Consider the following 27703-nt stretch of genomic DNA (forward strand, 5'->3'; position numbering starts at 1 on the left):
AAAAGAGCAATCTGCTGAGTTTCTTGCCGGCTCTTCTCAGTGGAATCTGCCTTCCGAACCAGTGGTAGAGTCACTACAGACAGACTGGCTTGACGTTTCAAAAGTGCTTATTAATTAGGTCTACTTGAAATAAATGAATTTCGATTTTTTTTTGAAACATAAAAATAAACTAATATTTATAATAACAACACATAATTATTTCGATACTTTAGTACAAAATAAATATTTATGTGAGAGTACATGCTTTTAAGAGTCATCGACAGTATGATGAGCCGCAACTGCTTTTTTTAAATATCGTTTATCTGTATATTATAAGTGTTCATGTATATAATTCATCAGTTATCTTAGTACCCATAACACGAGCTAAGCTCACTTATTGTCATAATATTTTTTATAATATAGAATTCTATCATAAATTGCATTTAGTAAGTCCGGGGCCTATACAAGCAGCGTACGCTATAGCGTGAGGTATAAAGCTCTGTTCATAGTTGCCGGTGAACAGGTGTGCCCAGGGGCCCTTAGCGAACACCGCTACATCTTCACCCCCGTGTGTCTCCCGTGGAATTGGCACCATCGACGGGAAAGTGTAGTTCAAGCTGTCTGCAATGAAAAGTTTTAATTAACTGACAAAAGAAAGAAAGAACGATATCTTTATTTAACATTTTTCATTCCACTACAAGTTAGCTTGAATGCAATCTCATCTGTTGGTTAGTGAAGATGGTAGCGGGCTAACCTGTCAGGGAGTATGGCAGTTACATTAAAACTATATCTCAAAGTCAAAGTCAGAGTCAAAAATATCTTTATTTAAGTAGGCCCATACGTGGCACTTTTGATGCGTACATAAGAATTACACGGTAGTAAGATGATGGCGATAACCACATTTGTAAACTTAAAACTAAAGCTACGAGGGTTCCAAACGCGTCCTGGACTAAGGAGAAGCCCACAACAAACTAAGCCGGGTGTTTTTTTTTTTTTTTTGTTATTTATATTAAATTATTAGAAAAGCAACCTGGTTAGAGCAATCATTTACACCCAAGCTTTATCGCTAATCGCTTAGCGTAGAAAGGTGGTTGTAGGATCTGATAGCGTCCCCTAGTCACTGGCTCGGCAATGCTCACGAGCAACTGTCACACGTCTACTCTCGCCTGCGGCTCGGGTAATACTGACGTAGTAACATTGCTCAGGAACACACGAGACAGTGTAATCACATACACTACTAGTTGTACCCTACCACGCTTCGCTGTGGCACATTTTGATTGAATGGTTGAGAAAAATAGATAAAAACAATCCTTGATGCGTATTATATATCATGCATAAAATTTCAGAACTTTTTGAGTTTTTGAAGCGTACAAAAAACAAAAATACCATAACATTTTTATATATATAGATATGTGTTTTAGCACTAAAGATGTCTCTCCTACTTCCAGAGGCAATCAGTATTATTTGGAAATTATAGATAGTTGCAATGACTGCAAATCTTACATAGACTCTTCCGCACTTAAAATTTTAGTAGTAGTACCTATTAAAGCATTTTGTGGCCAAGCTTGTCCAGGGAAGTCCCTACTACCCCCATGCCTATTTAAGCTGCTAAGCTGCGTTCCAGTCCGAAGGATGTCATTTCATAGGATGTGTTCCTTGCATGGCATTCAAAGTGTTCCTCAGTTTATATAACAAATTATGGTTTTTCACGAACCATTAGGTTACCCCATTGGATTGGTCCATCCTTTATTACTATAAAAAAACCTTTAGGAAGTTATCAACAATTATAATTATATAAATAATTTTAACGCCCCCACAATCTCCTCTAGGGCTAAAATTTTTCGAAATCTGATAGTAAGTGACCTTAATTTAACAAACATGAAACTTTTATTAAATTTTAAGTCTGTGGGAATTTTAGTATAAAGTTTTAATTTTTTTTCATTAGCACCCCCGTAACCGATTTTGTGATTTAAACTTCATTCAATACATTCTTGTTTGCTCGTAACATAGCCAAAAAAAATCTGTCCAAATTTCATGTCTAAGAGAGTTAAAATCCAAAATTTAGTTTTTTATGATTTTGTTCTAATCATTAACGCCCCCGCTATACACTTCGGAAATTTAACACTTATAAAAAAGTTAGCCTATCCATAAAGTCAATGTATCCTCTACATGGATGCAAAATTTCAATTCAATAGGATGTATAGTTTAATAGTTTTAACGGAACAACCGTAAAAAACTCTAAAGATTTATATATTAGTATAGATATAGATAGTGGTTACTGTTCACTGTCAAAGCCTCCTAGCAGACTAGAGAAAATTCAGAAATTATAAATTATCATTTTACCTTCGACTTAAACCAATACTAGGATAACATATGCTTACTCATATTATCCAACATAAGATTATGTCTCCTAAAGTCCGTGGGCGGCTTATAGCCGGGTCCATTGGCGTAGCTTAAAGTGCTGTATGGCAAATTGTCCGAGGCATTGTACTGAAAAAAAAAACTCAAATTAAATGAATATACTCAACTTACTTAACTAAATACACACACATCGCCATCTAGCCCCAAAGTAAGCGTAACTTGTGCTATGGATACTTAGATAGCTGATGAGTATTTTTATGAATATAATACACATAAATACTTATAATATAAAGATAAACACCCAGACACCGAAAAACATTCATGTTCATCATCACCTCAACAAACTGACGTCAACTGCTGGACATAGGTCTTTTGCAGGGAGTTCTACAGGGAGTTCACAAAGTCAAAGTCAAATACTTCTTTATTCAAATAGGCACATAGATGGCACTTTTGATGCGTACACAACATGTAAAATGTGACATAGGAGTGAGTTGATGGCGATAAATAAATTCGTCAACATAAAACTAAGGCTACGAGGGTTCCAAACGCGCTCTGGTCAAAGAAGAAGCCCACAAAAACTAAGCCGGTTGTTATTTTTTTTTCGTTATCACCATCTCACATTGATTCATGGTCATCACACGACCATTTTTCTAGTTGTGGGAATCGAACCTATGGCCGAAAGCAGGGTCGCTGCCCACTGCGCCAACCCGCTGTCTATATATAAGCAAATCAGCTTTTAACCATTGCCTACTTACTGAACTTAGTAATAATAGGTTATATCATCTTAATCTTGAACCTATTAATTTCCCACAGGTGGGTACAGAAGAGAAGAGATAGTTTTAGAGCAAATACCGATCACGCTGCTTCTATTAGGGTGGATTTCGTTGGGACGCCATTTGTCACATGCAAATCAAGTGACTCCTGTCGCTATATTAGGTACGCGTCGCGTAGCGTTGGTACTATGCACGTATAGGTCTTTGATCTCCAATAGGGTTGTCATAAACACTTTGAATGTTTTGAGTTAGTTTGTATGGAAAAATAAATGTGCTTCTTTTGATTTAATATTTTTACAGGGTGATTCCTTATGCGTATGCACGTTTCAAGATTATTTGGTAATTCCGTTTCACGTTATAGACTCCTTAAAAGTCACAAGTACCTTAGCATTAGCCAGTCCTAAGATATCAGATCCTCGCTTACTGTACCCGCTGTAGCTCATAGTGTGACTGTGGTCCGAGGTCACCACTATTAGAGTGTTTTCAGGGTCCACCATGCGTAGAGCTGCTTCTACGGCTTTAGCCAGTTCAGCCGTTTCATCCAATGCTTTACGTGCTTTAGTTTCATGGTGAGCTGTATCGATTCTTCCCCCTGAAATGAATTCTTAATGTTACTTGCTGCTTATTTTATTTCGATCATGAGTGATTTGTTCGTTTTCTTTGTGTTTTTCTGTATATACTAGTAATGTAGGTACTACTTACGCAAAATGGTAATCTCACTAGACTTATAAAAGCAAAGGTATGGATGAATGGATGTTCCTTATTTGATCATCCAGCTACAATATATATTTAATTTGGTACAGATTAAAGTTTGGAATCCCGACGAAAATAACGGACCCCCAAGGGTTTTTAAAGAATTAAAAAAAAAAAACTCTACTTTCGTAAAATAAAAGTGTGTATGTCATAAATAATTTTTTTTTTATTTATCTATTAATTCATGCAATTAAATGTTGTAAAAACATACCTTCAACAAATAACATATATCCATTCTGATTTTGCGATAAAATTTCTATAGCTTTCTGTGTCATCTCACTCAATGATGGATCACTAATCCCAGCTTCAAGGTTGTAAGGCATGTGATCTGAAGCAAACAGTCCTAATACAGTCTTATGTTTCCGCTTATCAAGATTTAGAAGTTCTCTTTTGTTCTCTATGTACGTTGGTGCGACTCCATGACTCTGTTTATTTAGAAGCCACTCTCTTATGAGATTTCTCCCATCATTCCTGTACCCAAAATTGCCGCTTGAGTCTTTGTCATTTCTTGAATAGAAGTTTTTTCTCCCACCTCCAAAAATTACCTGTAAGGATTTCAAGGATAGTTTTATAATCAATAATTTATATATATATATAAAACCGACTTCCTTAAAGTTCGGTTTTTTTTTATTTTTTTATTTCTGTTCAAGTTGGCCCTTGACCGCAATCTCATTTGATGATGGAGTCTAAGGTGGTAACGGGATTACATGTTAGGTGTGTGGCATTTTTTATATATGTTCGGACGTAACTCCGTTATTTTTAGAGAAATTTGCAAAAATTGAAATGGTCCTATTTAGATTTGTTGATTATTTAAATACATAATAGAATAGAAAAACTTTATTACAATAAACCCCAATAGAAATAACAGATGGAATTATATATCTATTTAAATACAATATTTTTCTGCATATAAAAGCACGTACTTTACATTAAAAAAAGCCATACATAGTTATAAGACATCATTTGGGAAATATAGATTAAGTACCTTAGAAGCAATATAATGTGTAAATCTTTATTCTGGAGAAACTTTTATAATAACAGAAATAAAGGCTATTTGAGTACGTCTTTCCTAACATGTTATTGCAAAATATTTATATCAGCAAGATCTAAAGCCAACTTAAGCGTTTGGAAACCTCGTAGCTTTACTTTTAAGTTGACGAATTTAGTAATCGAATTTAATAAACTCACTTCTATGTCATATTTTACATGTGATGTACGCATCAAAACTGCCATCTATGTGCCTATTTGAGTAAAGAAATATTTGACTTTGACTTGGTCTTTGAGTTTATTAAATAGCTGAATATAACAGTGTCTTAGTCGACAGAGCCTAATTATAAGGCCATGCATAATTACTTCAACAATAAAGCCTACTCGTATTGATGAGCTAATTCACAATATCCTCATACTGAAGGACTTAGCGTCTCCATTTTGACGCACAAGTTTTCCTTATTAGCTGTATAACCAATACCCAAAGTTTTTTTTTTTAAATTCTATTTAAAATGTGTGATTAAGTGATGATGTAGTCTAACATGGCTGCGGTTAATAAAGTAGTTCATCAGTTTGTCTTTGTCTGGTGGGAGGCATCGGTGTTGGCTAGTCACCAACCTACCGACTAAGACGCTAAGAGATTTAACGTTCCGGTTCGATGTCGCGTAAATACCGATAAGGGGTATGATTTTGATAATTCGGCTATACATCTAACAGGTTAGCCCGATACCATAGACTGCATCATCACTTCACCATCATTGTCATCATCATATCAACCGATAGACGTCCACTGCTGGACATAGGTATTTTGTAGGGAGTTTCAAATTTCACGGTTTTGTGTCGCTTGGATGCAGTGGCTACCTGCAACGCGCTTAATGTCGTCTGTCCACCTCGTTGGGGGTCGACCAACGCTGCGCTAACCAGTTCGGGGCTGCCATTCCAGCACCTTGGGACCCCAACGTCTATCCTTTCTCAGAACTATGTGCCCGGCCCATCGCCACTTCCGCTTCGCGACTTGTTGAGCTATGTCGGTAACTCTGGTTCTTCTACGAATCGACAGGCTGACATACGAAAGGCTGACATATCACGGAAATAAAACTCACGTCTATACTACTGCCGACACGCCCTCCTACGAGTTGGCTAGCTATGTCCTCGCAACGAAGGCCTTGTCTTGGCAAGTCTGCGTCCGCTTCCCACTTCCGGTCCGCCGAGTGAGCGTACGCTGCTGCGGGGGACGCGTGAGTGACTCGCGTAGTTGTCACTATACCTGGAATAACGTAATTCGAAATTTAATATTCATTTATCTCGATTAGACCTTTTATAAGCTCTTCTGAAACTTCAAATCTGTTGGAGATGACTCTACTACTGGCTGTTCTCCCTATCAAAATTCGTATATTTAAAGTAGGCCTACTTTATAAGCACTGTTGAAAGTTACTAGTTGACGGCCGGGTGGCGCAGTGGGCAGCGACCCTGCTTTCTGAGTCCAAGGTCGTGGGTTCGATTCCCACATCTGGATAATGTTTGTGTGATGAACATGAATGTTTTTCAGTGTCTGGGTGTTTATCTGTATATTATAAGTATTTATGTGTATTATATTCATAAAAAAAATATTCATCAGCTATCTTAGTACCCATAACACAAGCTACGCTTACTTTGGGACTAGGTTGCGATATGTGTATTGTCGTAGTATATTTATTATTTATTATTATTTATTTACTCTACCATCGGTTAGGACGGCAGACTCACCCAAGAATAAACTGGCAAGAAACAACCGTAAATTACATCAAAAAATCCTATTGCACTGTTGAAAGAGACTCTACCATCGTTTAGGAACGCAGATTCTCTCAAGAGGAAGCTGACAAGAAACAACCTAAAATTACATGAAAACATTTTAAATTCATTTATTCCAACTAGTAAGGCTTATGTTAAAAGGTCTATTGAAACGTCAAGTCTCTTGCAAGTGACTCTATCATCGGTTAAGAAGGCAGACTTTCCCGACAAGAAGTTGGCAAGAAAAAACCTAAAATCAAAAAATCCTCAATTCGTTTTTTCCCGGTAGTAAGACTAACTTCATAAGAACTTTTGGAACATCAGGTCATAAGGCAGATTCTGCCGAGATAAAGCTGGCAAGAAACTCAGCAGTAGCGGATTTCCAACATCAACATTTTACAATTTAACAATCATGTTTTTCATCGTAAATTATCCTTTTACCAACGAGGACATAAAGATGCTTTCACATTATCAATATAACTAAGAGAACAACAAAGATAATATTATATTAGATCTTTACGCAGAGAACGGTAAATATTAGTTTTGTCATATAGTAATTCGACTGTAAAGAAAGGACTTACGGCTTAACATTTAATTAAACAGTTACTTTTTAGGGTTCCGTACCCGAAGGTTGCCAACAGCACCGTATCGGTCATGACGGTTTATGACCGATACGGTTAGGGTGCTGTTATATGTAATAGATAGATAATGGAAATATTCACAGAGTATTTATTGCTTTTTATCTTACATCTAAACAATGGTCGCAATCGAACATTATTCTACTATACAAGAAAGGCGATCCTAAAAATATGAGCAACTACAGGCCAATAAGTCTCCTTCCCTCTCTTTACAAAGTTTTTGCATCAATATTAGAGAAAAGGATAAGCATTTCGTTGGAAAAATACCAACCAATCGAACAAGCCGGATTTAGAAAAGGTTTTTCTACTGTGGACCATATTCACTCAGTCGAGATGATAGTAGAGAAGTACCAGGAATTCCGAAAACCACTCTACATGGTCTTTATAGACTATAAAAAAGCTTTTGATACCGTCTGTCACTCGTCGATATGGGAAGCTCTACAATCACAGGATGTAGAGAGAAGATACATCAATGTTTTGAAGCATCTATACAAAGACTGTACTAGCAGAGTAAAACTGGAGTGAACTGGGCCACCCATTCCTATAAAAAGAGGCGCGAGACAAGGCGACCCGTGCTCTCCTAGAATTTTTATAGCGGTACTCGAAATGGTGTTTCGGAAACTGAATTGGCAAAAGTTAGGACTAAATATAAATGGTAAATACCTCAGCCATCTGAGATTTGCTGACGATATAGTGTTGTTCTCAGAAAACAGCAAAGAGCTCAATCTAATGCTACAATCATTACAACTAGCAAGTAGAGACGTTGGGTTGGAACTTAATCTCAGCAAAACCAAAATCATGACAAATTCTTTTGAGTCCCCTATTTACCTTGGAAGTGAACCTATACAATATGTTGACAGCTATATCTACCTAGGAAAGCAAATATCTTTTAAAAGTCAGAGTAACGATTTAGAAGTAGACCGAAGAATTAAAGGCGGCTGGAACAAATACTGGAGCTTAAAAGAAGTTTTAAAAAGCTGCATGCCAATAAAAGTAAAATCAAAGGTTTTGGATACATGTTTGTTGCCGTCAATCGCTTATGCTTGCCAAACCTGGAAATACACCTATCGCATAAAAAATAAAATCAAATTTTGTCAAAGGAGTATGGAGAGAAGTGTGATGAAAATAAAAAGAATTCAAAAAATCCGCCATGATGTCATACGACAAAAGACGATGGTAACAGATGCCCTTCATTACTCCCAAAGATTAAAATGGCGATGGGCAGGCCACATAGCTAGGATGGTTGACGACCGTTGGACATTAAGGCTGACGTCATGGCCAGGTCCTGCAGGCCATAGAAAGGTAGGCAGACCGTATGCAAGATGGTCTGACGATATCGTTAAAGTTGCCGGCATAAACTGGATGCAAATACCCAAGGATAGAGACCGGTGGTCATCTCTGGAGGAGGCCTTTACCCTCGCATGAGAGGGGTTCCTGCTAGAAGTTATATAACACCAGATAACACTTATTAATTGAATCACTTGTTATTTTTTTTATTTTTATTTTTTTATTTTTTCTGTTTATTTTGTATTGTTGATGTTATCAGTATGTTGTAAGCAAGAATTAAAAGGCTTTTTTATTTTTATTTTATTTTATTTTATTTTTATTTATTGCTATTGTCTTTATCAAGAAATAATAAAAGAAAAAGAGTTTCAATTTAGGAGCGATGGCCATAAAATAATCGAGCATTTTTAGCATGTTGTTTGCTCAATTTTAATAATGCATTCAACACGCGAAATTGTTTTAAATTGCGCCTTGGTACGGAACCCTTCGTGAACAAGTCACACTCTCGCTTCACTGAGTTTCTGTTTGTTTGTCTCGAGGTTATAAAATCACAAGTCCGTGTTTTAGTTCCGCTCCGTTGTGACCTTTCACGACTCCCGAGTCATACAAATATACCATAACTATAACAGATTCTCTAAAGAAGAAAAATGCGTCAAGGGCCATCTCGTTACATGAGAGAGAAAGAAGATATAACCCAGCGAGAAGGAGAAAGAGAGCTATACGATGTCACTTGTCAGACTCTGCTGAACCGCTGATGCACTAGTTGCGATTTCATTTTACTGTTCTAATTCACTGATGAATTAAACCTGCGTAATCGGTCTTAAGATGCTTTCCGGAATAAAAAGTATCCTTTATTCGTATCCTGTGCCGCGGTGACGGCAGATCGGAATAAAGTTTTTTTTCAATAATAAAATTGATTTGTAAGAAACATTGGAAAATGATGGTATAATATCGTTTACGCGTCCAAATATGTTTCGTCACATGGCATGCAATATTAATAGGTAGATAAACTAAGAACAATGGATAATAAATTGATAAATTTTGGTAAGCATTCTGAGTATGACACACTAATGTCATATTATTTTTTATATTCGTTGCAGCCACCCCTCTTCTTCCCGCGGATGTCGTACGAGACGACTAAGGAAATATAACGCAGACCAAGCAGCGTAATCTGTGCTACTACTACCATATACTGCGTCAAATCACCAACCCGTCTGCTACAGCGTGGTGATTAGTGACAATTCCTCCCGATGAGAAAGGGCCTTAGTCCAGCTGTGGCTATACATAATATATTGGTCTCCGGAAATCAAAATATCTCTATCTATGACAAAATTTTGTGCACCGATTGAACAGAACACAGGTTGTAAAAAAATAAATAAATAAATAGCAGCAAGTTTTTCTTTTTATTTGGTCAACAGAATTTGTATAGCGGGCGGAAAGTGGACAAACTTTTTGTAACAGGATAGTCTCCTGAGTGAATCGAATAGCAAATACGACCTAGTACATTTCTTCTCACATATAACATATTTGCCATGAAAATCAATTCATAAGATATGAATCACGTTTCGTACTATAGCAAGGCTATTCGTACGATAGATTGATCAAAAAGTTTCACAATAGATCAGGAACGGTAGACGCGACAGTGGGACTTTTCATCCTGGATATCCGCTACCCTACAATATTAAACAGACGTTATTGAAGCCGGGTCAATCAACCCTGCATTTTTACGAAATGTATACTAAACTTTGTCATGAATCTTAGTAGCTGGAGCGAAGGAGTGTTACAGTGTCTTTCAACTCCAGCCAGGTAGAAATTACTGCTTCACCTGAATTTTCACCTAATTGAGAAGGGTCTTATCCATGGGTCCGGGGGGAGCAGCTGCACCCCTCTTGAAATCTCGCATAAAGTATATGAACTCTCTTAAAAAATGTATGGCGGCCAAGATACAAACAGACAGCCGCACAGCCAAAATTTAAAAAAAAAAAAATACAGTTTTGGCTTCAGTATCGATCATTGAGTGTCCTAATAAAATTTTCACAAACAGCCGCGGACGAACTGACCTAAAATACTCACTACAATCTCCCTAGACCAGTGAGTACGCACATTGTCTTACCAGTAGATTTTCCAGCCTTTTGTGCCCAGTCCATCAGTCCAGTGACTGTGTTAGAATCATCCTTTTGACCCTTGCAGTCTCCTCGCTTCACTGCACCGCTGAGCCCCAGGGTACCACTGTTCCCTTTGATTCCGGAAAGGTAGGCAGTCCCGCTGCACGCTGAATCAGCTACGTTGTGATCCACACAGTAGGTCTGGAAAAATGTTTTTCATCTATTTGAATCCTGGGAAAGTAGACCCATTTTAAATGGGATATACTCAAAGGTAGAAAGCTAATTTAGGTGCAGTTTCTCCGATGGAATATTGCAAAGTAATGCCTGTTTCTATCCTATAATTAGGCTGATGATAAAATAGTGGGTACCTTTGCCAGTCCAGTATATGGAAAGGATTCAAAGCTCAGCTTCAGTTCTTCGCCCGTGTGGCCAAACTTCCTGCCAATGTACACCCTGGTGGCAGCCAACGTTGGTATGCTCATACCGTCTCCGAGGAACAGTATCACGTTTTTGGCGACCTTCTTGTTCAGTGGAGTTTCGAGCTAAAAAAAGTGAATGCTTGCTTTACTTAACAATTCTTTAAACAAACAAATTTCGTCGTGTCATTGACGACTGACGACGATAAATAAGTTTGCTCACTTCTCTGGCACAGCGGTTAACGATACATGGTTTTGAGTGAAAGGTCCCGGTTACGATCTCTGACCGGGGCAATTTGGGAATTCATAATGTCTGCATTTTCTCTGGTTTAGTCTGTTGGAAGGCTTTAGTGGGTACGATGCAGCGTGCCGCTCACTTACCACCCGGTGAGATTGCAGTCAAGGGCTAACTTGTAGTGCTATAAGAAAGACATGTGGTAGGAGACACAGACATGTCGCCTGAAGATTTAGATTTTCGGTAGGATGCCGTTTAGAAACCCCTAATAGTTTCGCCCGCTTACATCGTAGACTGCATCATCACTTAGAACCAGGTGAGATTGCAGTCAAGAACTAACTTGTGGTGGTTTAAAAAAAAACTGGGTGTAAACTTTGTACCCACCCTACCGGCTTTAGTAGGTACAATGTCGCGTAAAAACCCATACAGGTGTGATATAACCACAGAATTAAGAACATACAGAAATCGTGTACACGACTAATATTGGAGCATCAAAATCTACTCCACTTTAGTAGTGTTTCCAGAACAGGCGGTTAGTCACTGCATTCCATTTAGCAGTTGACAGTAATTATTTTACCCCTAATGTTTTGAGCGTTTACCATAAAATGGGAAAAATAGGTGACATAGCAACATTCATTTAGGTCGTGACGTGAGACGTGTGCGGGGCGTTTTCACTATTGTTCGACACAATGCACTGAATGCAATCCTGCATGAGGGTTCTGTTTATTCCCAGTTCTGTGGATATAACTGTTACACTCTCTAGACACCCATACAATCTAATGCTGCATCATCACCCACAACCAAGTGATATTGCATTCAAAAACTAACTTGTCAGTGTGAGGGTGGGTTATTAAGTAATATTGTATAAGGTGCATAGTTATAAGAATAAAGTCAGTACATGTCTAACCCTAATGTATCATTGACACGTCTTTACACGGACAAAAAAAAACAAATAAATTTCGAAACGAAATTTCCACTTTACCGTTTCAATTACATTAAAGAGGTTCCAAACTATAAAAGTGTTTATTACCTTTGTTCGCAGAGTCCATTGTGCTTGAATCTTCCAATGTTCTTTGTTCTTTTCGTCGAATAACGATCTTGTAGATAAGAGATCTGAAACACAGGTTTCTTTTTAATTAATTACAAAATTAGCTTAATTACATACCTACTCACAAAGTACCTACCCTTTTTTTTAAATAAATATACTACGACAATACACACACGCCATCTAGCCCCAAAGTAAGCGTAGCTTGTGTTATGGGTACTAAGACGACTGATGAATATTGTTATGAATAATATACATAAACACTTAGAATTATTGTTATAAATTTATTCTAATTTTAATTCTAGATTTTAATATATAAATATAACCTAAAATAAACTATTTAAAACTAAATAAAATCTAAAACGTCCTCGAAACCACCGCAGCGAGGCACAGTTCCTAAGATGCTGGCAGCATTGCCCCTTTGGATGGCCAAACTAATTCGTTGTCACTTAGAATATACATATAAACACCCAGACACTGACAAACATTCATGCTCATCACACAAAAATTTTCCGGTTGTGGGAATCGAACCCATCGCCCTGGGCTCAGAAAGCAGGGTTGCTGCTGACTGCGCTAATCGGTCAAACAACGTTGAAACAACAGTTCCTTATTAACATTTCTAGTAGCTTTCAGTGACAGAGCTCGTCTAGGAAAGTACTGTATCTATGCAGAGTTGATGTGTTCCGGTCTGAAGGGCGAGGTTCCTGGTGTAATTACAGGCACGTGAGGCCAAACGTGGTGATAGCCCAGTGGGTAGGAGCTCGACTTCACTTTTGTGGGGCCGAGTTCGGATCCCAGCACCTCTAACTTGTAATGATTTCTTTAATTTCGTAATGATTTTGTAAATATTAATATGGTGTATTGACTTTTTTTGTATAATTTTAGTCAAGTCAGTTACCCGCCAATTCCTAGCTCTCTTCCGATTGGTCAACGTGAGTTGGCGCGGCGGTGGGATTGCTGGGAAAGTCGTAAACGGGGGGGAAAGAAAAAGATAGGGCATTTTGAGAGTAGTTTGGCGGAGGAAGGTTGTCCGATATATATAAGTGTTTGAAGTAATCTAGTAATACATAATAATGAAATAATAAAGTAACTACTTTGTTAGTGAGCTGGTTTAATTTCATCATATCCTTGTCTTCGTTTCGTTTTAAGTAATTAAAATATCACTTGCTTCAACGGTGAAGGAAAACCTCGTGAGGAAACCTGCATGACTGAGAATTCCACATAATTTTCTCAGATGTAGGTATTTTTTGTCTTTATCTGTTCTGTTCCGTTCTGTTCCATTCCGTTCCGTTCTGTTGTAGTCTTTTCTCTAGTATTTTCTATTAATTATATTGGTTCAAAAAACGCGGACGAAGAATACAGGCAACAGCTTGCTCTTGTACTAATAAAATAAGCTGAAAAGTTTGTTTGTTTGTTTACTTGAACGCGATGATCTCGGGAACTATCATTTTAAAAATAATTTCAGATTTGGATAGCCCGTTTATTGAGAAAGTCTATAGACGCTTAGAGTAATAAGATAAAAGCATAGCACCAATGAAGAATGTTTTAATTTTTTTTTCTTGTGAAAGTTTCCGCGCTTTTGCACGCGCTGCGTACACGGTTAAAGTTTTGATTAAATCGTGTATAACAAAATTGTTCCCTTTTGAAAGGTCCAAAAAAATATCCGCACACGAAAGCACCATCGAACTACAAGGTACCGAAAGAATCTGCACCGTTACGTTGTTGAAATGCCATCAACACGTACGAAGCGTTTTGCTTCTTCCTTTCTGATCCGCACCGCAAAGGCCTGGAATGCCCTCCCATCTTCCATCTTCCCCGATACCTATAATCTGGGTACCTTCAAATCAAGAGTGAATAGGCATCTTCTAGGCAAGCGCGCTTCATCTTAGACTGCATCATCACTTACCATCAGGTGTGATGTCAAGTGTCAGGTGTGCAGTCAAGCACATGTCTATATATTAAAAAAACAGCACGTCTATCTTTTAAGGTTGACTTATACGCGGAAGGAGCCGCGTGAGACCGCTAGTATTTACTAACTTAATCAATCGTTTACTATTGCACGGTAAGTACCTCGGCTGAGATACCTTTTTATGCTTAAATTAAAATTTATTCTCAATGTTTCCCATTATGCCCAAACACGTTACGATAAACCTTAAAATCATAAAAGTTTGAGACGCCCGTTCTCTGTAGAATTAGACTCAACTCAGACCACACGGTAAACTATGATTAGTCACTAATTAACTAACTTTTCCTACGGATAGTAAATTTATGACCATCCCTACAAAATTCAACGTTATCCAATTACGATAGAGTTGTAAATGCCGTAAAATTTGGCATGCAGCTGCGAACACCAGCTGGGCCCTAGTTTTTTCATGACCTTTAAATCTTAACTATGCACGAAATGCGGTATGTAACGTAAACTTTCACATCTCAAAATGCAAGGTCCATGAATTTTGATTCCACAAAATGTTACGTTTTGATATAAGCTACGATAGAAATGTGATAGCTCCTATCCGATCGAAATTATGATACAGATTAGTGGATATAGGGTAAAGTTCAAAAGACCAGAGAACAGAACTCTAAGAGACGCGAATAAATTCACGCGATTTATTTATGTAATTTTTGTAACGATTCCGTAGTTAACTTGTGCAATCATATAAAGAGAGAGATACACGCACTTGCGATTTGTTATACGCGCAGTAAAAACAAACTATGGTTCAATAGAAATTTTTGGTTTTGATTTTTTTTTAATTACAAGGCAAACCTTCGTTTATTAGTTGCACATCTGTATTTTTGTCTTACAACAATGACTTATTCAATCTGTTCAATGTGTTCTCAAAAATGGTATGTTAAATCAACAGCTTCGTGAATAAGAAACATCCTATATCGAATGTGAATGGCGCTGTGATAGCAATTAGATCGGTGGTAGAGTCACTACAAACAGACTTGACGTTCCAAAAGTGCTTTTTTGAATTATGAAAATTGCAGTCGTTTCATGCACCAGAAAATAAATAAACGATTAGGTACATGATCAGCTGTTTCCCAATTTCTTTTAATAAAGTTAGTTTTAATTGAAAAATGCGCGAGGAAATTTATTCGCAGTGCGGTGAAATTTTGTACACGAAATAAAATCTCTCGGACATTTTTCGCACTGCGAGCTTAAGCTCGAATAAATCGGGATGAACGCAAAGGCAATTTTATAGAATTTGCCTCGTATAATTTATACAATTCAACTTCAATTACAATGACTATAATTGAATCCTAATGCTCGCAACTATGTAAATCCTTCTTTTATGAAATAAATAAATAAATATACTACGACAATACACACATCGCCATCTAGCCCCAAAGTAAGCGTAGCTTGTGTTATGGGTACTAAGATGACTGATGAATAATTTTATGAATATAATACATAAATACTTAGAATATACAAATAAACGCCAAGACACTGAAAAACATTCATGCTCATCTCACAGACAGTTACAGCTTTCCAGTAGTGGCAATCGAACCCACGGCGGCTGCTAACTGCACCAATCGGCCGTCTGATTGTTCTTGTGTTGTTGTATTGTATCTTCATGGCATTGTCATCATCGTTGTAGTCTTGATGCATCTTTATTTAACTTTATTTTCGAGAATTACAGGTGATATTTTATTATTATTCATTGGAATTTGCTTGAGCGTAAGTGGAATGTTTGTCGCTCGGAATGCCATAGAAATTTTAATAATATGGTAATAGAATTTTACATCATACAGGTGTCTTTTCACTACGTGTTTTATGCAACCGTTTTATGCATTAAAATGTTGCTATTAGAAATTGTAATAACAAACAAACAATGCAAAATTAATGTATTAGTGTTTATAATAAGTAGCAAAGATATCGATTTTAATAATCTTTATAAAATGAAGTAGAGGAAAATAATAAATTCAAAAATTCAAAATTCAAAATTCATTTATTTCAAGTAGGCCTAATACAAGCACTTTTGAAACGTCAAGTCTGTCCGTGTGTAGTGACTCTACCACCGGTTCGGAAGGCAGATTCTACCGAGAAGAAGCCGGCAAGAAACTCAGCAGTTGCTCTTTTCCAACATCAAAAATTTACATTTTATATTTTAACATTCATTTTTCTATCTTGTGAGAGATGAAAGCGGAGCCGGATGCTTCCAAGCAACCTTGTCATTAAGAAACTCATCAATTGTATAATAACCTCGCTGTAATAAATGTGTTTTAACACATTCTTTAAACTTATGGATTGGTAGGTCCAAAATTACCTTAGGAATCATATTATAAAAGCGTATACTCAATCCCACAAATGACTTCTGCACCTTTCGCAGACGATATGCAGATGTCACTAATTTATGACCATTTCTTGTAAGTCGACTGTTTATATCCACTTTTTGTTTATAAAGACTAATATGTTGTCTTACAAATACTATATTGTTATAAATGTATTGTGAGGCTACCGTAAGTATACCAATTTCTTTAAATTTTTCACGGAGGGATTCACGTGATTTAAGTTTATATATTGACCGTACAGCTCTTTTCTGCAATATGAATATAGTTTAAATATCAGCAGCTTTGCCCCATAATAAGATCCCGTAAGACATCACACTATGAAAGTACGCGAAGTAAACAAGTCTTGCTGTTTCTACGTCAGTAATCTGTCTAATTTTCCTGACGGCGTAGGCAGCCGAGCTTAGTTTACCTGCTAGTGTATCTATATGGGTACCCCACTGAAGCTTACAATCCAAGGTCATGCCCAGAAAAACTGTGGTATCTTCCATTTTTAGTGATTCTCCATTTATTATTATATTTTTATTAACTTTCTTTACATTTGGTAAAATAAATTCCACACACTTAGTTTTTTTTGCATTTAAAAGTAAATTATTGACAGTAAACCAGTGCGACACATGCGACATAGCACGGCTTACATCGTCAGAGTTGTCTCTGCCTCTATCAGTTTTAAAAATTAGAGATGTATCATCAGCAAACAGTACAATGTCACAGGTTTCACTGACATGGTGTGGTAGATCATTTATATACACCAAAAATAGAAAGGGACCCAAGATTGAACCCTGTGGGACACCCATTGACGTAGCCGACCCCTGCGACTTAATGTCTTTTATGCAAACCCTTTGGCATATATTAGCAATATTATAACGAGAACGTGGGTCAAAGTGTTAATTCTCACTAAATAATTACAACTAATATTACTAGTGACAACAGTTGGCGAAATTTGGGATATAAAAATAGTTCAAAACCCAAAATATCAACGAGATATCAATTTATAGCTTTATTAATTAACCCTCGCGACTTCGTCTGCGTATAAGTCAATCAAAAAGCTAGAACAGATCTGATATAACATCATAATCGCCTATGTACCCTCTATTATTTTACGTAGTATACTGAATTAGTAAGTTGTCATTATTTTAGTTGATACATACGTACATCCATCCGTAAATCCATACTCACAAACTTTCGCATTTATCATATTAGTATATACAAGCATTCGATCGTTGTCCTATATGCCTTGCGATTTGCTGTTATTTATGAAGTGTTATGTCCTCTATCTCTGACAATATTAATCAGATCCTTATTAAAATAAGACGATACATGCTTGATAGTATGCACTTTCAAATAAAAAAAGAACTATTAAAATCGGTTCAAATTTAACGGAGCTACGAAGTAAAATTGATAAAAATTTATATCCCGTTTGTCGGAGGAAAGTTATTGTTTATCGAGATAAAAAGTATCCTATATGTTGACTCGGAATATCAGCTACCATTATACTAAATTTTATTTAAATCCGTTCAGTAATTTTCACGTGATGCCCGGGCAGACAGACAGACAGACAAAAATTAAATAAAAATTTGTTTTGGACTCAGTTATGATCATTCAGCATCCCCAGGTCAAAATTTTCAAAATATATTAAATGTACAGAAATCGTCCAGTTACACTTTTATTAAACGTATAGATATAAACTTGACAAGTTTTCACAAGACCGTAGTAAAATCAGATTAATTTTATGATTTAACAAAAAATGGCACGATAAATACGAAATTTCAAGTAAGTAATATAAAAGTATCAAACTGTTATAATTAATTAAAGTGGAATTTAAAAAATGGTTTTTCAATGCAATTCATATTTTCATTTGGATCTTTGTGTCACAAAACTGCATTTCCAAATCAATAAATCAAATTGCTTACAAGTAATAAGTTGAACGTGCTTTCCTACTGTGATTCTTTGACCCACCCATACACCAGTGAAAGAGATGTTTGATACATAGTTTCCAAATCAAATAACTCTAACGAAACCGACATAAAGAAACCTGTTTTAAAGGAATAAATATCCATCAAACAATATGCAAGCCAACATAATATTTCAATCAAATATATAAATTGCTCTGGTGACAAACAAGCTATCTGTGTAATGCAATACCTACTCACGTTTCTTTAGCACTTCTTCTAGCAAGCTAGTGATATTTTAATTCCTTATATTAAAAACGAAACAACTCCGTAAGAGGTGCGTGCCAGAGTTCAAACTCATTCACCGGGAAAGGAAGGAAGAAAGTTTTACCACTAGACTAACCCCGCTTAGTTCATAAATATGCCAAAATCTAAGGTCTTCGCTGATCCTATAATCGATGTTTACAGGAAGATAAAGACTATTAGAACGATAGGTGTTTTTACTATACCCTGATCAAATAGCATTGAATTTATTTTGTTCAAGCGTAACAAAGATCACAATAAAAACTCAATAAGTAGGTACATTTTATTAAAAAAAATCGAAGTTTAAACGCAATTCAAAGGAAGAGTTGACGTTTGTTTGACCTTTATCGCACTCGTCGTTTGTTTTTCTGAGGTCCTGGTTTCCTACTTAAGAATTTGTTTATGACTAGTTTATTTATTTATTGAGCTGACATAAAATAATACATTGTTCACTGAGGTAAGAAAACCCGCGAGTTTATGATTACTTTGGATCACATTCCAGTTTGGCAGGAGGGCTTAGGACTTTGGATCACATTCCAGATTCCAGGAGGGTTTAGGCCGTATTCCACCACGCTGGCCAAGTGCGGATTGGTAGACTTCATACACTTTTGATAAAATTATGGGGAACTCTCATGTATGTTTCCTCACGATGTTTTCCTTCACTGTGTAAAGCAAGTGACATTAATTTAACTTAAATTTAAAAAAACGCAAACAGAATCGCTAAAAAAAACCAACGCGTAAAAAAAAAACTTTCTACAAGTAAATAGTTGATAGAAATTTACCCAATTTAATATTTTATTACTACGTAACTTTATTTTATTTTCATTTAGATTTACTTTTACTCAATTTAAATTTTGATTATTAATTTAATTATATTTGTAATACAAGCTAAGCCGTTCCGGTTATTATCACTTACTTGTAACGATAGTCGTGAAAGCCCAGCACCCCGCATTAGATTAGCGTGGTGGGTGTATGCTATACCGTCCTATAAGATACGAGATCTGTGTCCCGTAGTGAGACGTTAATAGGCTGCGGATCATCATCGTCACATCAAGCCATTACCGGCCAACGGGTCTCCTCCAAAAATAGAAGGGGTTAAGGCCGTAGTCCACCACGCTGGCCCAGTGCGGATTGGTGGACTCCACACACCTTTGAGGACATTATGTAGAACTCTCAGGCATGCAGATTCCTTCCGATGTTTTCCTTCACCGTTGAAGCAACATTGGGTAGGACTTCGACTTCAATCACGGGGGGCCGAGTCCGAATCCCAGCACGCATCTCTTTCTCTTCACTTTTCTAAGTTATGTGCGTTTTACGTCAATAATAATAATTTATTGATCAAGCAATATAACAATAAAATTGAAAACAATCAACATGCAAAAATCAGTTAACTACAGTTGCATGTTTTTGTGCATAGCTCACGCTCGACCCCCAATCGGGTCAAGTACGCTTTCCGTAGATAACCGCACGTATTATATCTGGTTCATACTTTGTTATAGAATTGCGTTTTCTAATTAATAGAGAAGCCTTGTCCTAAGTACGCGACATCATGTGACGGTTGTTTTTTTTTATATCTATGTAAAAAGAATATCATGACAAAAACGTACGTTACGGCACGTTCGTATAGAACATCCGATTTTACAGGATCCATTTTAACTCATCCGTCGCTACTGGTGGTAATATTCGCACAGAATTTACAGGACCGATTTTAACAGATCCGACGGTACTGGACTTTCGTTCTTCACTGTATCGTCTACTTTCTACGAGGATGGACGTTGCACACCGCACCCCGCGCACCGGACCAATAAAACGAATCAGTATTTCTGTTGTTACTGGATCCATAATACTGTCATGTGTTTGAGCTGGCTCAGACACGCTACGCTAATAACATATACGTTTAAACGGACCTGTAAAACGGTTTGCTGCTTATTTTGTCGGATAGGTTTTTTTTCCTGGATCCGGAATAATGAATTCTGTGTGAACTCGCTCATACAACTACATACGCACGTATATGTTATACGCACGTATATGTCATACGTTTAAACGGACCTGTAAAACGGACGTTCTATGTGAACGCGCCCTTACAGACTATATACTTATTGAGGTCTGGACTATCTGAGTATAAGGTACTGCGTCAACAGACAGGTTTTACATCTACTAAACTGTCTGTTGTTTGTCTATGAATAAATAAGATTAAGATAAGAGATACAATAATATAATAATGAAGGCAAAAAATAACGTTTTGTTCATATTTTTAGAATACTTTTAAGTTATTTTTTTATACCACCAGGAAATTGCAGTACCCTAACCTACCTAGTTAATTTGTTTGAGTGAATATTAAAAAGGTTCAAATAATTACATCCAGCCTTCATTATTGTGTATAAGGGAATATTTATAAACACAACCAGTGTTGTGAAGCGGTGATAGCAGGATATAGGATACTTTTTATGCCGATAAACAATAAGTTTCCTCCGGGAAACGGGATGAAAATTTTTATCAATTTTACTTTATAGCTCCGTTAAATTTGAACCGATTTTAATAATTTTGATAAGTTAGCTTATCTTATCAACACATTACAGATTGATTGAATATAGAAAACGAATTTTAGTCATCAGTTGTACTATTCGTCCAACAAAATAATAAGGTTTAGCTGCTCTTTACTATGACAAGAGTCGACTGAACGAACCTACATATTTTTTAACTCCTATTGTAATATCATTGGGCTGCCATCGAAATCACGACAAAAGGTTTTCACATGGTTAAATAATAGCTGTTATGAAACGTTCGTACGTTGAAGTTTTAATTGATTTAACAATATGTATATAAATTATATTCCCATCATTTTAAATTGTACAATATGGCGGTATCTTCTTTGTAGCAACGCTTCAGTCGGCGATAAACTAACTGAACAAGTGTGTACAGGCTCGCTCTCGTTTTCCTCGCGAGACTCAACTTGACCCTTTGACTCGGGCGCAAAAAACCGACCAGTGACCGAGAACAACCGAGGCGAGACACGAGAGAGCGAGACAAGACGAATGCACCGTGTACATACTCGTTCTCGGCCTGTCTTGGTGTGTCTCGGCGAGTGTGTACAGCCGGCATTATACTCAGTGGCGTGCATAGAGGATATGTACAGTGTATGCAATACATATAAAATGAAGAAAGTCTCCAGTAAGAGTTATACGAAACCAAAGGATAGGCATTGCAAGAGTTATAAAAAGCCTACCCCTAAGTATTTATAGCTCGTACTGGAGATTTTCTTCATTTTATATCATCTGCATACCCTGTGCATATCCTTTAAGCATGCCACTGCTTATAGTACAGCGATAATTTAATAATTCATACTCAAAATTCGTTTATTCGACAGTAGATTGTAGAACAAGTGCATAAAACATGACATTATGCGATCATACTAAATATTGCATTATCCCGCTCTCTTGCAGCTTGTCCTGTCATGGGCTGTCTGCAAGAGATTGTTTGCCGCACCAAGACCGATTTTGCATGCCTATAATTTTATGTTTTTCATTTTTCCTTGCAAATTCAGTTTCTGCAAAGTTTTGAGTTTTTGTGCAATAACATATTTTATTTTCTTCTTAATTTTGAATGTAGCTATGTGAATATTTTTGACGTGATAACGTCTTATAATTCGATGGAGCCGGCTGCACGCAGCAAAACATGACGTATGCGGCGTTACCTCGCTCTGAGGCGTTCCATTCATGGCTAGAAGTGCAAGCGAGAGGCACAGTCGGCCTCCGCGTTCGACATCTATCTCTCTCCTACTTGAGTGAGCGATTCGTCCGCGTGGACAGCTTCTATACAATAATACATTTACATGTTTTCGGCAAGGATAAAGTGCAGTGAAAAGTGAATGTGGTGTCAATTGTTTATAGCAACGATAATATCTATCAAACAAATAAAATTAAAATTTTCTTTTGAAAAATGCAACCATTCCATCAGTATTTTCTTACGACGTTGTCACGTTCAACTATCGTCAGTAAGCCGCCTTTACAGACAACCAATTTTTTAAGTCGAGTATAGGTTGTATAACCAATTATACATTCTGAGTTTCACTTCGATAGTAAGGGAATTACAAACAATGCCAACTTAATTTTTTTTTTCTAGAATTTACAGTCAGTTTCTATTGCCATTAATTTGTAGTTTATCTAAATAGTTATGCACAAGAGCATAAAAAGCAGTTTAAGTTCGCGTTTACATAGAATTAAATAAAATTACAAGAATTTCTAGTGAAAGTATGGAAAATTAATCGGCCGTAAATATCGGAACATAGGTAATAAATAAACAAACAAATACAATCCGACATTTTCACATTTATAACATAAGTATGAATAAACAAATTAAGTAATTAAAATATGTATTTATGTACCAACGAGAATAAAATGGATAGTCAATAGTATTTAGTTCCGTTTAACTTGGCATTGAACAAAAAGGGTCAAATAACAAGATCAACTGCACTATCCAAGATAATAAATAATGCATTGACATTTATATCAGAGTAAGGACCGGCCGGAAAACAAGTGAAAATGATAAAATCATAAATGAACGCTCGGAGCAATCTTAAAAAGGGTCACATAACGATCAACGACACTATCGAAGATAGTAAATACGTCGCATTGAGATCAAAATCAGCGTAAGGACCGGCAACAAAACAAGTGAAAATGTTTAAAAAAAAAAGTCTCCACAAATGGAGAAATGGTAAAAAAGTGATATAACGAGATCAAATTTAAAATTCTAAATTCAAATTCAAATTCATCTATTTCAAGTAGGCCTAATATAAGCACTTTTGAAACGTCAAGTCTGTCTGTTTGTAGTGATTCTACCACCGGTTCGGAAGGCAGATTCTACCGAGAAGAAGCCGGCAAGAAACTCAGCAGTTGCTCTTTTCCAACATCAACAATTTACATTTTGCATTTTAACATTCATTTTTCTATCTTTTGAGAGCTGAAAGCGGAGCCGGATGCTTCCAAGCAACCTTGTCATTAAAAAATTCATCAATTGCAACGATCAACTGCACTACCCAAGATATAATTCATTTAGACATTAATATCAGGGTAAGGACCGGCCGGATGAAAATGTTCAAATAAACAGGTCTCCACAAACGAAGCAATCGTAAACAGGGTCACATAACAATATCAACTATCCTGTTTCTAAGATAATACATAATGCATTGACAATTGTAACATCAGTAAAGACTAGCCGGTAAACAATTGGAAATATTAAAAGAATATGTATAAAGGTCTTCACACACAGAGCAATCAGTTGCAAACGACCAATCGCACGTATATGCCCGCATACCTAAATGTATTTTGATTAAAGAAATTGTCTTTTATCAAGTAGACTATAGTAAGACATCCAAACTCTAACAAGCTTGCCGGCGCAAGCTACTGGACCATGTTTCTCGCACGAGTTACTCGTCCAAGCTACACTCTAAATAAATGTCCAAGTGTGCTTGTTTGTTGGTTCTTTCTTCACGCCCTATCTAAACTTAAAATCAACTTGATTATTGGTATAGAGTAGAAAATGGGTACTTTTTATACTATATAACAAACGTTTTCGTCGGGAATTGTAGAAAACCGCAATAATTGCGGATGAAGTACTTTGGCAACAGCTAGTTCAAAACAAGTTACTGGTTTTTTACTAGTACGAGCTTCCCGTGCCACGTTCTGATGCAAACGAATTATAGCGACTGATCGCAGCAACTGATTGCACGTGTGTGGATGGCCTATGTTAGTTATGAAGCGATACATTGCTACGATGTTTGTATAGTATAGTTGGCGGACCAAGAAGATGGCCCACCTGCAGTGGCGTGCACTTCATACATGCACGAAAGCACTGCATACCCTAAAAATTTATATATAACTGGTATAGGTGGAGAATTTTTGCCGTTTTATGCAATTTACTGCAGTATGCATACCCTGGTAAGAAACCAAGTGCACGCCACTGCCCACCTGGTGGTAAGTGGAAGCAGAGCAACACTTCTCAGGGCATGGAAGGAAAACGTTCTGGAACATCTATCAGTAAGATGGCTTTAGGCCGTTTTCCACCACACTGGCCCAATGATGATTGGTGGACTCCAAGAGCCTATGAGAATATGAATGAATGAATGAATGAATACACTTTTATTGTACACCACAGAGAAAATTTACAGAGATACAAATACAACAGCACAATAAGGTAGAACGTACAATTTGGAATTTGGAATATTTATTTATTTATTAAATTTTGCTTGAACATGGTACAAAAAAAATAGATGTTATGCATAATTCATGATCTTCTAATTCAGCCAAAATTGGCGTGCAAAATTATTAACATTATTTTAAAACTAATAATAATTATAACATTACGATGATAACGCAATTATACAATTTGGTTCCCAAAGTTATAACTAAATCTAATATCATAATATTATAGCATGTCCTCAAATGTCAGCCGATACCAAAATGTTTAGTCAACTTGATTTACTCTTCTTAATGTTATATAATTTTTAAAATTAACCTAAATATTCATTTACATCAGAATATGCTCTTTCAATTAATTTTAAATATATTATAATTATTTGTCTTAATGAGATCTAACGGTAGTTTATTGTATAGCTTAGGTAAAATAACATATGAGCTTTTGCTATACTTAACTGTTTTCGATGGAGGCATAAGAAGCTTATGTTTATGGCGCTCTCTATTACAATGATTATAATATAAATGCATGTTCTACACAGACATGTTCTACAGATAACTCTTTGGCATGCACTTTTCCTCACGATGTTTTCCCTCACTGTTAAAGCAAATGATATCTTAATAGCAAAAATATAAATAGCTTAAAACGCACATAACTTAGAAAAGATAATGTACAGGGATTCGAACTCGGTCTCCACGTAGGAAAGCCGAAGCCTTACCCACTATGCTATCATCACGTCAATTGCCAAAAAATCAGATTTATAAACATTGAACACACCTATTCCAAAAAATGCTGATGGTACACTCAGTATTGCCAGATTATTACCACAGTTTTTTAAAAATAAGACAATACATGGAAGAGAGGAGAAAATATTTCTTTCATAATTTTGAATGTTTTAAGTTTACGGTAGAAGCTTGAAATAAATGAACATATTTTTGTAATGCTTATTTTATTTTAAGCTTTAATGTTATCACCTCATATTACGCCAAGTTAGCTAGTTAAATAGTTAACATTTAAAAGAAGTTCATTGAAATTTTAGGAAAAGTCTGGATGTAGGTCTGCATTGTGGCCCTAAGCTCTTTTGATCCTAAAGCGTAACCTGTTTGTTAGCTTTTTAAATATTAATTAACATTTTCATGTTTTTAAAATCCCTATCCCTTCCCTATCCCTATCCCTACTAATATTATAAATGTCAATGTAAGTTTGTTTGTTACGCTTTCACGCAAAAACTACTTAACCGATTCTCATGAAACTTTGTACACATATTCTTGGAAGAGTTAGAAGTAATATAAAATACTTTTTATCCCGACATTAAGCTCGGTTTCTTTGGGAGAGGGGATGAAAGTGTTTGATGATTTTACGCCATAACTCCGTCAAATTATAACCAATTTAAATAATTATTTTTGTGCTATAGAGGGTATATGTGTGTTTAATTTTGCCCAAACTGTTGTTGGAGATAGAGGACAGAACTCCTCAGAGGAAAGCAGCAAACCCCTCATTTGAGGCTTAGCGATACTGAATACTTTAATTTTTTTTAGATCAACGCCTAAATCTAATGCCAAATAAAAAAAACAAAATACAAACGCAGACGAAGTCGCGGGCTACAGCTACTATATCATAATACAAATCAAATATCAGCGATTAAAATTTAAAATGTTGTGCTAAGACTACGTTCTACATTGTCTATGCTAACAAGCTGAGCCGTTGGCGGAAATCATGAAACTAAATGTAGTTGTTTTTTTTAATGTATTCTAATTCTTTTATCATTCTTCTCGTACAGACGTGTTTTATTAATTAAGTCATTTTCTATAATTCAAAAACTAAACTTACACAAGTACCTACTTTCAGATTTTCTTTATTGGTTTTACGGCTGTGTGTTTTTTTTAATTTCACTACAAGTTAGCCCTTGACTGCAATCTCACCTGGTAGTAAGTGATAATGCTGTCTGAAATGGTAGCGGGCTAACCCGTTCGTGAGTATGTAAGTCATACTAGCCCTAATCTTTTTCTACGGACATCGCACCAGAACAATAAATCGCTTAGCGGCACGTCTTTACCGGTAGTGAGGCCAACGCCTCACACCAGACAAAATACAGTATTTTAGCCTTTAACATGTAAATTTTAAATTGCTATAAATAATAATAAAATAAACTTACTTTTATTATTTGCTCGTAAACTTCTTCCATTTGAACAAACAACACATCCTAAAAACAGTAACGTCCTGGCGATATTTAAATTCAACATTGTTCTTTAATTAAAAACTGTTTATAAATGGAACACTCAAAACACACTTATAATTTTTCATTGATTCATATTTTTCGTAACCATAACTTTTTCAAAAAATTATTTTTTTAATTAAAATAAATCTTTGCGTGACTTAATTTCTTTTTACAATTGCATATGTTTATTTGGGATCAAATGTCTTATAAATATTTTTTATTTAATTTTTTATTTCTGAATATAATTATTAAATTGTGTTATAGAATAGTTATCCATTATTCACACTTTAACACTGCCACGGTTGCAATGACATTGATCCGAACGCTCTTTTCAAGTTATTTAAAACTGCAAGTTTTGTATAACAGTGACAGTAATGGAGTCGCTTATGCCAATTTAATTTATAATAGTTTTTTTTTTTTTATATGACATTTTATTTTTTTGTACCACTATCATGTAAACAT

At 36.1% G+C, this 27703-nt stretch overlaps 1 protein-coding gene across 1 annotated transcript; it reads right to left on the reverse strand.

Annotated features, from left to right (window-relative positions):
- Positions 1-220: 220 nt before the first annotated feature.
- LOC120628760 (membrane-bound alkaline phosphatase-like) lies at positions 221-27634 on the reverse strand. Its single transcript, XM_039897370.1, has 9 exons — positions 27179-27634; positions 12332-12414; positions 11019-11192; positions 10659-10851; positions 5957-6120; positions 4078-4411; positions 3497-3705; positions 2361-2469; positions 221-600 (listed from the first exon to the last, which is right to left on the reverse strand). The coding sequence occupies exons 1-9, from the start codon at positions 27264-27266 to the stop codon at positions 410-412; spliced, it is 1545 nt and encodes a 514-aa protein (XP_039753304.1). The 5' UTR covers positions 27267-27634; the 3' UTR covers positions 221-409.
- Between the last annotated feature and the right edge of the window lie 69 nt (positions 27635-27703).

Source organism: Pararge aegeria, chromosome 13, assembly GCF_905163445.1.
Source record: "Pararge aegeria chromosome 13, ilParAegt1.1, whole genome shotgun sequence".
NCBI lineage: Eukaryota > Metazoa > Arthropoda > Insecta > Lepidoptera > Nymphalidae > Pararge > Pararge aegeria.

Coding starts and splice junctions, on each gene's coding strand:
- LOC120628760 (XM_039897370.1), bottom strand. CDS start 27,266: ATGTTGAATTTAAATATCGCCAGGACGTTACTGTTTTTAGGATGTGTT. Junction 3,706..4,077: donor ATATATGTTATTTGTTGAAG/GTATGTTTTTAC, acceptor AATTCATTTCAG/GGGGAAGAATCGATACAGCT. Junction 2,470..3,496: donor TAGGACTGGCTAATGCTAAG/GTACTTGTGACT, acceptor TTTTTTTTTCAG/TACAATGCCTCGGACAATTT.